The 12,299-nt window shown below is 31.1% G+C and overlaps 1 protein-coding gene across 4 annotated transcripts in view; it reads left to right on the top strand.

Moving 5' to 3' along the window:
• Window positions 1–12,299, top strand: part of LOC119642550 (sodium/potassium-transporting ATPase subunit alpha) — an 83,965-nt gene that overhangs the window by 70,521 nt on the left and 1,145 nt on the right. For 2 of the 4 annotated variants that reach the window (XM_038041711.1, XM_038041709.1), the window contains 2 exons: window positions 11,507–11,681; window positions 11,749–11,981. In XM_038041711.1, coding sequence (XP_037897639.1) covers window positions 11,507–11,681; window positions 11,749–11,981 — 408 coding nt within the window. Of the gene's footprint in view, window positions 1–165; window positions 261–4,907; window positions 5,003–11,506; window positions 11,682–11,748; window positions 11,982–12,299 lie in introns of all 4 variants that reach the window. The other 2 variants (XM_038041712.1, XM_038041710.1) reach the window with 2 other exon arrangements.

Raw genomic sequence — 12,299 nt, 5'->3', positions numbered from 1 at the left:
CATAAAACAATCAAAATACATGCATATATATATGTGTGAAAATAAATTTTGCTAATCTGTATAAAATCAAATCTGTATATTATATACCTATGTACTGTATTCCTTGACGTCATTGATCCGTAAAAAAAAAAAACAAAAAAATAAACCCAAAAATCGCCAAATTAGGTACCAGCTATTTCCCTTGCCTATGAAGAAGCCGAATCTGATATTATGAAACGTCAGCCCAGGAATCCATTTTGTGATAAACTGGTCAACGAAAGGTAAAGTTTTTCTTTGTGTCATCAATTTATATATATATATATAAATAAAAAATAGGAAATGAAAGAAAATTAGGCTTGAAAAAAGAATAGAAATTCTTTCTATATATAAATCATGAAATGTTACTTACTTTTCCAAACCTATCAATATCAACTCAATTCAGAGAATAAAAATTGAATAAAAAAATTTTTTTAAAACACTCTCACCATTTTCGAATCTGGTTTAAATGATATTTTTCACCAAAGAGCTATTATTACTTTTTTTTTAAATCGTTTTAAATCTTTAACTCTTACGCGTTAGAAAACAAAAGCAAAGTACATTAACTTTTATTAAAGTTTTTCTAAATATATAAACTTTTTTAACTACTATTTAAAATAAATTAAACAGCTTTCAATTAAAATTATTATTTTTCAATTTTCTTAAATAACATAATACAAAGAAGTTTTTTAATGTTTACTTGCGTTGCTTAATTTTTGATTTAAATTTTTTTTTTTAACAACTCGAAATATATTTTTCAATTACTTAGTTAAATACAAGTTTCTGAGATAATCCCTAGCTCTCCACCGAAGGTCCATTAATTTATTCTTGCGTTTACAATAATCAGAAATTCCCGTAAGATCCCAAATCGTTTGAGTCATCTTTAGTCGGTCCGTCCTTTGCTAAAGTTCCGGAAATTCCCAATATTTGAACCATTAAATTACACTCACTTAATCTTGAGTAATGAAGAGTCAGTTCAAATATTAGTCAGCCGGTGGGTTGTCGATACATTTACCTTAATTGAAGAATTGAAATGAAGTTAATGTAGAAATTTGTAAAGCTTGGTCTAAGCATGCGTGAGTCCTCTTTGTCGAAAGCACTGTTGGGGAGAAAAAAGGCTAAGAGCACCTTTGTCCTTAGAGTCTTTTTAACAGACATGAAGATAAGCTGAGGTAACTGCTGAGGGTCTGTTCCGTCCCATAACCACCTCCGAATGAGTTATATGACCCAGCACATTCAAATTGTTTTTGAGGGTGATCGTGGTAAATGAAGATTTTTCACTAAGCTAACTCCAATCTTGCTGTACGTTGTCGGACGTACATCTCCTAGCTTGCGACTGTACATTATCCCTCTTTCCTTTCTTTTTTTCTATGCGACAAACATATACGCATAGGGACCGTCTCCTGGGTGAAGGAAATAGCTACTGCTAACATATAATTATTTTTTGGATTGATGATCTGAAACAAATTTTACGATAAGGAAAACAACGCAAACTTTTTCATTTACTTACCTAAGGTGGACGGTTCGAAACTTTCGCTTTCGAGCGATTATAGCTTTTCTTCTTATTTGTTTGTTTTTCCTTTTAAATCTCAATTTAGGCACGTAACGGAAATCGTAAACAACATATTTGATTTCTTGATGAAATCCTTAATCGATTTCTTCGACTTGCCTAATAGAACAAATTTTATTATTTTTCATTTATATTCAAATGAAATGATTTCAAACGTGTGTTGTTGACAAAATATAATCTTAGAAAAAAACCTATTTACTCTGCTAGCATACATATATTTTCTTCTATAATATATAAGTGCATATACATATATAAAGTGAGATATATATACACGAATATTTATTCTTATATACTAATTTATAAATAAACTTTCATATATTAAACCACAAAGAAAAAAATACTTATTAGAAACACAAAGAAAAACTACTACTAAATATATTAATCGTTTTTCCCGGCTGCTAGTCTCTCTATGCCACCTATTAACATACATATATATCCATATATATATTTTAATTAAAATCCTTTTGGTATGCGCCTTTTACTTCACTAAGACCCAGCTCCTTGAATCACGTAAACAATATGTACTATTGCTTGACCTTTTTTCTCTTTGTCTCTCTTTTTAGTCCCTTAAATAGCATATATTTATATAAATTTCATCTATGCTTAATTTAATTTTGAAAAAGATTGTTTTTTTGCAATGAGATTAAAAAAGAATTGTTAAAACGTTTCGTGCACGCATTATATCCAGCATTTCAAGTTTCCATAGTTGCCTTAAATAATTTTCCATAAGAACGTCTATTCATTCATTCATTTATTTTCCCAAAACAATAGCAAAAACTTTGCATTTTAACTATATATATATATATATTTCACTTGCGAAAAAAACATTCGTCAAGCAGCAATTTGTTAGTTTTTGCCAACAAATGGTAGTCGGGGGGCGGAGGTGGGCCTGCTAAATGCGTGAATAATTTAACAAATGTGTCGTCAATTTATCCAATGTAGGCTTACCTTCGCTACACAATGTGCAGTGTGTGCAGTATTGGACAAAATGTTGCCATATTACTCCACTACCTATTTTTTGTTTAGATCACAACTTTCTTTTGATAGCAAAATGCTCATGCATTGGTCAAACCTAATGGGTCGATTTGCTGATGTTAGAGCTGAAAGTCCGTAGATCACTCTGCGATTTATCGACACAATGGTGTTATGTGCCAGTTCAATAAACCAATTGTATAAAACTGGTAACCCCTTTTTTGCACCACCTTGTTATTTTTATAAAATCAGCTGTTTGTGGGCCTTCATGGCTATATAAAGCTGCCTACCTTTGAGAGCTTTTAGCAGCTATTAGGAAGCAAAGAAAAAAAACATAAAAGTTATTTTATTACAATCATTATAATTCTTTCAGACCAAAGAAATAAACTAAGGGACTAAGAAAGTAGGATGAGCGCTAACAGCCCAGACTATGGGACCTTCTTGTGTTCTTTGGTTAATTTATTCGATCTATTAAAGTCAAATATCTTATTGATCTGCTATTCAGGTACTTTCAACATGTCCAAAAAACTGAGGGCTCCGACGACGAATTTTCGAAAAGTTTTTGCTTTGATAAGATGGTATATTTAATTGCAAAATTTTGTCCACAATCGCAAATTTGAAGAATAGGATTTTGAGAACCCATCGGTTTGCAATCATGGTATGATCAAGGCGAACTCTTGCAAATGGTTGAATCTTTACTTCCTCGACTGAGTTGATTGCGTATAGAGGTGAATGGAGATGATTTTAAATTCAGTCGCAGCTGATTTCTGTTACCGAAACCAAAAGAAAAAGTTTACGAATTTTTTCAAGTGAATCTGCTCCGTTTGAGCTGATCCAGTAAGTTAAAACGCGCCGTTTTACGGTATAGCGGCCTTTTCTGTACTTATTACACTAACCCAAGGATCAGCAATAACTGACTAAGAACAGTTCTAAAATACTTTAAATGGGATATAAAGCGGATTTTACTAATTTTTCATGAAAATGTTTTAGCAATTCGTTGAATTTTTTTTTTTTTTTATATTGTTAACTAAGGTAAGTTGCAAACTATTAAGGGCTTTTTTTGAGTAAATATCTAGAAAAAATTGTTTATTTAATCTTTTAGTTTTGGTTTTTTTTTTTTTAATACGAACACATTTTTCTAAATCCTAAATGATTTAGGATAAGAAAATAAGTAAACACTTGAGTAGTGTTTTCAAACAAAAAGCGAATCCCAGTAGTTTTCCTAGGTACACGTAATAAACATCATGTAATGGTTATATGTGAATGAACATTAATGCAACATAAAAAAACAAAATATTGATAAAAATGTTGTTCATTAGTATCTTAAACCTTGTGCTAGTTTGTTAAAAGGATCAAAATGTAGAATCGTTCAAAAAAGATTATATATAACATTACACCTGAGACACCCAACACAGAATTATATAAATCAAATAAGAGAAAACAAGAAAACCAAAAACAAAGCGAAAACATGTTTGTTTACCTTTAGATTTATTGTGGTTATGGTAAATGTTTCTGCTCAAAAACGTACTTTTAAATAACATTTATAATAACACTATTATTAAACTTTTCCTTAAGACTATCTCAACGTACATATACTTAGAGTAGATTTACTTATAATTGAAACGAAAATCTTATAACAATTTTAGCGAAATTCTTCTATTATTAAATTTTTTTTTCTATTTATAACCACCACCAAAGCCTAATCATATGCGTACTACTTTTAGTCATCCATTTGTGATGTCCCGGATCAGGCATAAGACGCTCTGTAAAGTACATACGGTTTTTGTCATACACGCGTAACAGCTCGTGTGTCCGATTAACAAAACTTTTTCCATTCTATGTAACTGCTTCTGGCAGTGGATATATAAACATAAGCAATTGATATCGTTTTTTGCAGACACAATTGGTGTTGATTCAACGAAAAATTTAACAAGTTATGTATACTTCCTTTGCAGTCAAAACCTTTCTCGGATGTTGACTTACAATTTGCATTTAAAAATCTATTCGCATAAAACAGTAAAAATCAGCTCATTGAAAGGGCCGCTAAGCTTCGCGTGGTGGGTATAAACGATTCGCCTTCAGGCGTGTAAAACTTTCTTGCTTAGTGATCAAATCTAAAGAATTATTTATGTATTTTTTTTTCTAGAAATATTTTTTCGATTTTGTTTTTATTTTTACATAAAATATTCTTTCAATTTCTCTCTTCTTCTTCTATTAATTATTAATATACTTATATATACCCTTTGCACTTTTAAAACAATCTAAAAAAAATTTTTTTAACTTCTAAAAAAAAAAACACATAAAAACTGTTTGGTATTTCCCTTCAATCATATACATAAATCAATCAAAGGTACCGGCCATTTCGCTTGCCTATGAGCAACCGGAAAGCGATATAATGAAACGTCAGCCTCGTGATCCTTATCGTGACAATTTGGTTAATCGCAGGTCAGAACAAAAAAAAAAAAAATGTAGAGTTTCCCTTTTTTTACCAAAAATGAATTAAATAAAATTTGTAGTTTAAAAATAAAAAACAAAACAAAAGTTAAATATTCATAAATTATTTATGTGCTGTTGTAGTGTGTGTTTGTTTCGAGTATGCCTTGTTCGTAGAATTCTATGATGTCATAACAACAATAGCAATACAAAAGAAATATCAATCAGATCTCAATGCAATTTACAAAAGAAAATTATTTTACAAAATTACACAAAGCAATCACAGCAGCGGCAACAACAACAATAACAACACAAACACAACCAATAACTCCAATGTTGCTCACAATACAGAAATGTTTATTTTTTTACACGTGTACCCTCACATCTGTTTCAGTACAAGGGTGCGAATATTAAATGAATTTTCACATGTAATTAGAGCTTAGGTTTGATTGAGTGTTTGGAAGAGAAACAAAAATCGAATCTTGTATATAATGTCTTCCAACTTAATTAAGCGAAAATTAAAAATATAATACTGTGACGTAAAAGTAAAACCAATATCCAAACTGCTACACTTTAACATATATCTGTGACAAATTTCACGTCATAAACGTCATTCAGTCAAGCTATGCTTGATTTTGTACCACACAAAAAATATTTTTTCCAAATTTTTCCAATGGCTGTGTGGGAATCATTTTCACCTACCAGGGCGTCATGAAAGGCTATATTATGGTATACGAGACTTAGAACTATGGTTACGATTGGAAAACAGCCCATAAATCGACGGAATATCGTGCAAAATATGAGCCAAGATCGCAAAAATCCATCCAAAGTCGCTCAAAAATAAAGTAAGGTTAACGGTTTTTTCCGATTATCGTTATGTTGTGCACTACGCATTCTTTTCGCGCGGTTAACGGTTAATGGTTACCAAGGAATATTATTTGAGTTCGTTGATTACTTTGAAATCGACGAAATAATAAATAGATTGGAAAAAGAAAAAAAGTAGATCGGTTTTAATTTTTGGACACGGCACTATATATTAACTGAGAGATGAACTCCTAGTAATGACTTCAGGCTTAATTCAGAAACAGATATCAAACGTTTAAATAAGCACGATCGGTTAAAACTTATATTGGCAGAACGCAATGGCAATAATTGCCAGTAACCATGTAAGGTACACTTGCGTGCTAGCTGGACACTCGAATACCATTCATCGCACAGATACGTCTGTGACAATAATTAAAAAGTCATTCTTGACCATGTGAGGTTCAAATAATCTTTGAAAATATGGTTAGTTCCAAAAGATATTTCGTTATTATTGGACAAAAGGAACAATCAAGACGGTTCCCGTCATCACGAACAGTAGAATTCGATAAATTTTAGGACCTCGGCGATCGCATAAGTTGTTCTTCACTATTTGGCATCAATTGGCCTTTAAATGCATTTGATGCATCTTCAACGGAAAGAAATTTTGCAAACTAGATTTTACAGTGGCGCGCTGTCTTTATCCAATAATTCTTTTCTTATTTGAGCGGTGTCTTCACAATTTCGATAGTGTTAAAAAGCAAAACACGCTGAAAATATTCGTTCCGACTCTCTTCATATATGATAGAATACGAGACAAAAACTACTGTGCACAATCAAGCACAAACAAACCTTTTTCGCTGTATCAGCATTAAGACTAAAGTGCACTGTTGCTTATGGAAAAACGCAATGAAATCATTTGATCGAAAAAAAAGGAAATTATTTTTCGAATAATCCAATACATGCCAACTAAGACCTCCAATTCAACGAATTTGAACCATTTTAGACATATCAAACCAGGTAAATAGACGATGTTTGCAAACTAAAACGCTTTGAAATTTTTATTGAACACAGCGACCCGGTTTCACTGTTTCCGCCGAATTAATTTAAGTAGTTTTTTCGAGTTTACGGAGAATTCAGAAGAACGGTGAATCTACAGTGAAGGAACAAAACGTTAGGGAACCAAGCACTGCCGCATTAGAATCTAATTTATTTCGCGAGTTCCATGTAGATTCTCTTTCCCAACTGTTAAATTTTATCCTTCCTTCCATCATAGGTGAGGGTACAATGACGCTCATTACGGACTTGTAACGGTTTATAATAATTATTTTTGTATTGTATGCGTGAGTAAAGATCGTATTATTTTTTGTGTTGCATTTTCTTTAAAATTCATATTAATTGTATGTTTTTGTGTGATTGAGATTTTGCCGTTTCAATGCAAGAAAGAAAAGAAAAAATATCGTTACGTTGTTCGTTTGTATTTTGGTTAATATTCATTCTTATTACCAGAAATTTCTATGCTTTATTTCTTATCCAATATTTATTCAGTCTCTTTTTTTACAAAAGGCATCCATATACAAACACTCGTACACAAAACATACTAGCATAAATACTTCAAAAGATTGTTTATGTTTTCCAATAGTTGGTGGTTCGTTCATTTTATGCTTTGAAAAAAAAAAAAAAACATAAATGACACGTATATATACTATCATTATCCATAATATAAATATTATAATGAAAAGTGTCTAAAAAAAAGAACCAAAACTTTTGAAAAATGTCATAAAACTCACAAAGAAAAAAAGTTTTAATTGCTTACTACACAAGTAAACTCGTGAGTTCGAATTGAAAGGTCGGGAATTGCTCGATATATAAACGCGGCAAACTGTCAAGTGGTAACGCGTTCTGCGAAAAGACTTATTTATTATAATCTTTCCGATAATCAAATTATCGTAGAGATGTGTCGCCTACTAAGTTTGGCAGATCCATTGGCACTTCGATGACGTTAGTTATAACAATCCACTGAACGTCTATTGCAGTTCGGCAAAAAGCGGTTTCGCAATCAGCCCTTTAAGCGCGCTTGACTACTTGCTTTACTGTAAATATTAATTTGCTCTCTATTGCCAACGTATGACAGACAACTTTCTGATTATACTTTATAACTTACAACAGAATACCTAAAACAGAAATGGAAAGGGAGCCTTACGAGAAGATCCTCTAAAAACACATGCTGTAGAAAACGTCAAACTTTGCTATCGAAACCTTAAAGGTGACTCCTGTTAACGTTAGGATCGATTCTAACATTGCGATACATATCGAGCAACTCCCGTACAGTATTTATTTAAAATAAATGAAAGCAAAATTTCTTAGACTTTAGGTGATGATTAGTTAAGCTTTACTTCATTTGCTTTATAAATAAATAATACAAATTACTACACTTAGAGCAAAAACTGCATTTTATAGAATATGTAGTCGTCTATTTTAGGTAAAATAAGACAACAGCTTTTATTGTAGAAGACTTAGAGAAAAATAAACAATAATAACACAGTAGTGAAATAGATGAAATAAAAACAAAAAATTTTTAATTTTTTTTAATATTCATACTCATCAGCCAAGAATGAAAGAGTTTTCTCATCCCTTCCATCGCCGAGAATAGCCAAACCAAAAACCTATCGATGTTATTGTATAAATCTAAGTTTGGTTGTGTCTATCCCACGGTCCTTTTCTCTTTTGGCAGCTTGCAATCACAACAATAAAGTTGAAAAGGATATCATTTTATCCCCTTTTAGCAAACAAAAGTTTAATTTTAAAAAGGAGGCAAAATTTGCCTACAAAATGTGAAGACACTCAGGCGATGATCTGTAGGATAAAATGGGAAAGTTGATTATATATTTTATGCGAACAATTCGTGGCTTGCAACCGCTAACATTTCTACAACATTTCTACATCAACTACAACTTCTGAATAGTTATTACGGATCAGAAAAATAATCTCAGGCATCGCACTTGCTAATTTATCAAAATTTGTGAGTTACCTCTTAAGGTACGAATACGGAGTCAGAAGACTTGTTATATATCTATTTCTGAAGTGATGGGTATCTAAGATTCGTTTTAAAGCGAATATAGCTTTCTTATATAATCATTTTGTTTTCTATAATTACGATCAATTATTTTGAAAAAAGTTTACAACTTTTGATCACTGTAAACTGGCAAAGGTTGGTATGGTTTCTCACGATATGTACTTAAAATATTTTTAAAAAATTTTTAAGGTCAATCAATTATTTTCATATATTATGAAACTATTCGAAAAACTGTTGCTCTCCTTATATAGTAGTAATTTGTTTAAAGCTTTTTTTTTATACAAATATTTTCACAAATATTAGGTAATTCACAAAAAATTATACCAATTATTTTCAAAAAAAAATTTTTGCGATATATATTATATTATAATTTACTATATATATATATACATATGCAAATATACATATATTTATATGTATATATATAAGATATATGTATATTATTATTTTATTTAAATTTAATCCCATATAAAAAGTATTCGTAAAACTAAATCTAAGCGTAAGTAAGTCAAATTGAGATATTTTTTTTTATTATTATTATTTTTTTTAACGCATGCGATTCTGCCTTTTTTGTGTCTTGCAGTGCATGTGCTTTCTTCCTTCACTTTGTTTCTGTGCACGTTTCATATTCATTGCTTGTATATATCTTTTCTCTAGTAATTCGCAAAACATTTATTTATAAAAAAAAAAAAAAATTATGAAAAAGTGCTTTGCTTTTTTTATATAAAAACCCATATTCGACACCTAAAAAAAATTACCAAAAGAAAAGAGAAAACAAATAATTAATTGTGTTCTATCTGTAAATGCTGGCACTTAACGCTTTGCAACGCATTTGTAATTTGACAAAAATATATCCAACACAGCTTCCCAAGCATAAGCCTTCATTAACAACAAAGCTTTTAAAAATTCAACCAATAACTTGAAAAGAAAAAAAAAATTAAATTCCATTCAAAACAACATACTTTTCATTCATAACTTCTTCCAAAAGTGAACATTAACTAAATATTCTTTAATAAAAACTAAATTACAGCAATCAATCCTTAAATATATATATTTATATATATATAATATATTAAATGTTATTAAAATTTATTCAAAAAAATTAAAAAATTTAGCATTTATTTGAAACGACTTATAACCGGGCTACAATAAATACCCACAACTGGATTTAATGTTTTTTAACCTCTTGGCCACATAAGTAAACGTTTAGATTTTTCTTTTATATTGAAGTTAGAGTTATTCTTTCAACAGCAGATATACAAATCTTAGCCGCGATGCGTAAACACTGGTTCTTACGGTGTATAGTTGATACATATAGTGGGAACATAAAAGAATATGCAGCAAAAAAGAAGATGTTGAAAGTAAATAGAGGTTTTCTGTACATTCACGGTTTCACTCAGAAACTTCGCAGCTTAAAAGCTTCTTTTCAAAAGATTTTCAATTCAATTTAAGTCATTTCTGAACCTTAATTTTTTCTAAGTCCTTTAAATTATTGGTCTATGGGTGAAGCAACTTTTTCATTTAAAGGGAGTGCAAGATATTTTAACAATTTCTTTAAAACATAGCAACGGATGCCTCTTGTAGTGTAATTTCTTCATTTGTAAAAAAATATCTCTATGAATGAAACGCTATCTCGTTTTTCGCTAGAACGGGTTTCTTTCTCTCTAATAGTTTCTAGCAATAGTTTCCAGTTAAGGTTTCGTAGTCAACCAAATTCCAATTAGGTGTCATATATTAAAAAATGTTTGCCATTATCTTTTTAACAACTTTGATCGCTTTGTTCCTTTTGGAGTTGAGCAGCCAAGTCGAGCTTCTTGCACGGTTTTTATATCATAATTGAAGATCATAGTAGTCATCCCAAGTTTCATTTATTATTATGCTTTAAAAAGTAAGATCTACTTCCTTCCTTTGAAGAAAGCATGATGCCAATGCGATCGTTAGGATTACCTTTTATCAAGGATTAAACGAACTTTGTCGTTTCAATAGCTTTCTCGCAAGAGTCATTTATAGGTGATCAAATGTAAGTGCTTTTGACCGCAGTCAGATCAAAAATTTCTTTCGGGAGTAAATGCAGGTCCCTTATGTCCTCAATACAAATCATCATTAATATCGGTCAGGCCATATTTAAATGCTGCATTCCGTTTATTTCAGGTTGTACTTAATCGACAGCCTGCGTTTAGTCCATTTTTTGGCAACATATTTAATTGTTCCTTTATCGTAACGATTTTAAATGATCGTAAATAGGCTTTTGCGTTTGCTCCTCTAACATAAATTAACCAAAAACAAAAAGCTTAATTTACAATGTTTTGCGATTGAATGGGTTTTGATAGATTAATAGAATTGCAATGAAATATATCTACGTAACCTCAAGGCCTTAAGTTACGTGAAATATGCGCTCATGAACCTCTTACCCTAAAACAATACGAAAAACGAACCAAATTTAAATTGATATGTGTGAAGTTTACCAAAAGGATCCTTCAAGAAGATTTTTCCCTTAAAAAACGATAAATAAAATACATGCTAAATTTTGTCTCTCACAAATACCTATCATAACACATTACCTAAAATGTAATGAAATCTTGTTAATTACAATTAAGATTTACAACAATTTTTTTCCTTGAAATTCCCATTGAAATTAGACTAATTTCAATGGCTTATGGACAAATCGGTATGATACAAGCGGCTGCAGGTTTCTTTGTATATTTCGTTATAATGGCTGAGAATGGTTTCTTGCCATTGAAACTATTCGGTATACGAAAAATGTGGGATTCCAAAGCAGTAAATGATTTAACTGATTCTTACGGTCAAGAATGGGTAAGTGTTTGTAATTACAAGGACTTGTTGTGAAATTTGTTTGTTGATAATCTTTTTGCGTTTTAAGACATATCGGGATCGCAAAACTTTGGAATACACGTGCCATACTGCATTCTTCGTATCGATTGTCGTTGTACAATGGGCTGATCTAATCATTTGTAAGACGCGACGAAATTCAATATTCCAACAGGGCATGAGGAATTGGGCCTTGAATTTCGGTTTAGTATTTGAAACCATTTTGGCTGCCTTCCTCTCATATTGTCCTGGCATGGAGAAAGGTCTACGCATGTACCCACTAAAGTAAGTTATACGGAATCATTAAAATCAGGGGTTGCTCGACGTGTATTGCGATAAGATCGAAGACTAACTGACAATTGTCGGGACATCTCCCACGTCTAGGCTTTACTTGTAGGGACTCATCTTGAATCGAAAACCTTGTCTCAAATTTCAAAAAGGTTCCCCGAAATTGACTATCAAACGTAATTAAAACAAAGTCATCTCGTTATGTATGATGAAGCTAAAGCATCCTTAAGAATAGTTCGAACTTTTCATTTGAACTTACTCGCTTATATAATTAAACGACAATATCGAGAAGTTGAGCGAGTTGCTTCAAAATTA

This window comes from Glossina fuscipes, unplaced genomic scaffold (assembly GCF_014805625.2).
Source record: "Glossina fuscipes isolate IAEA_lab_2018 unplaced genomic scaffold, Yale_Gfus_2 226, whole genome shotgun sequence".
NCBI lineage: Eukaryota > Metazoa > Arthropoda > Insecta > Diptera > Glossinidae > Glossina > Glossina fuscipes.
This window is presented reverse-complemented; position numbering and strand designations above follow the sequence as displayed.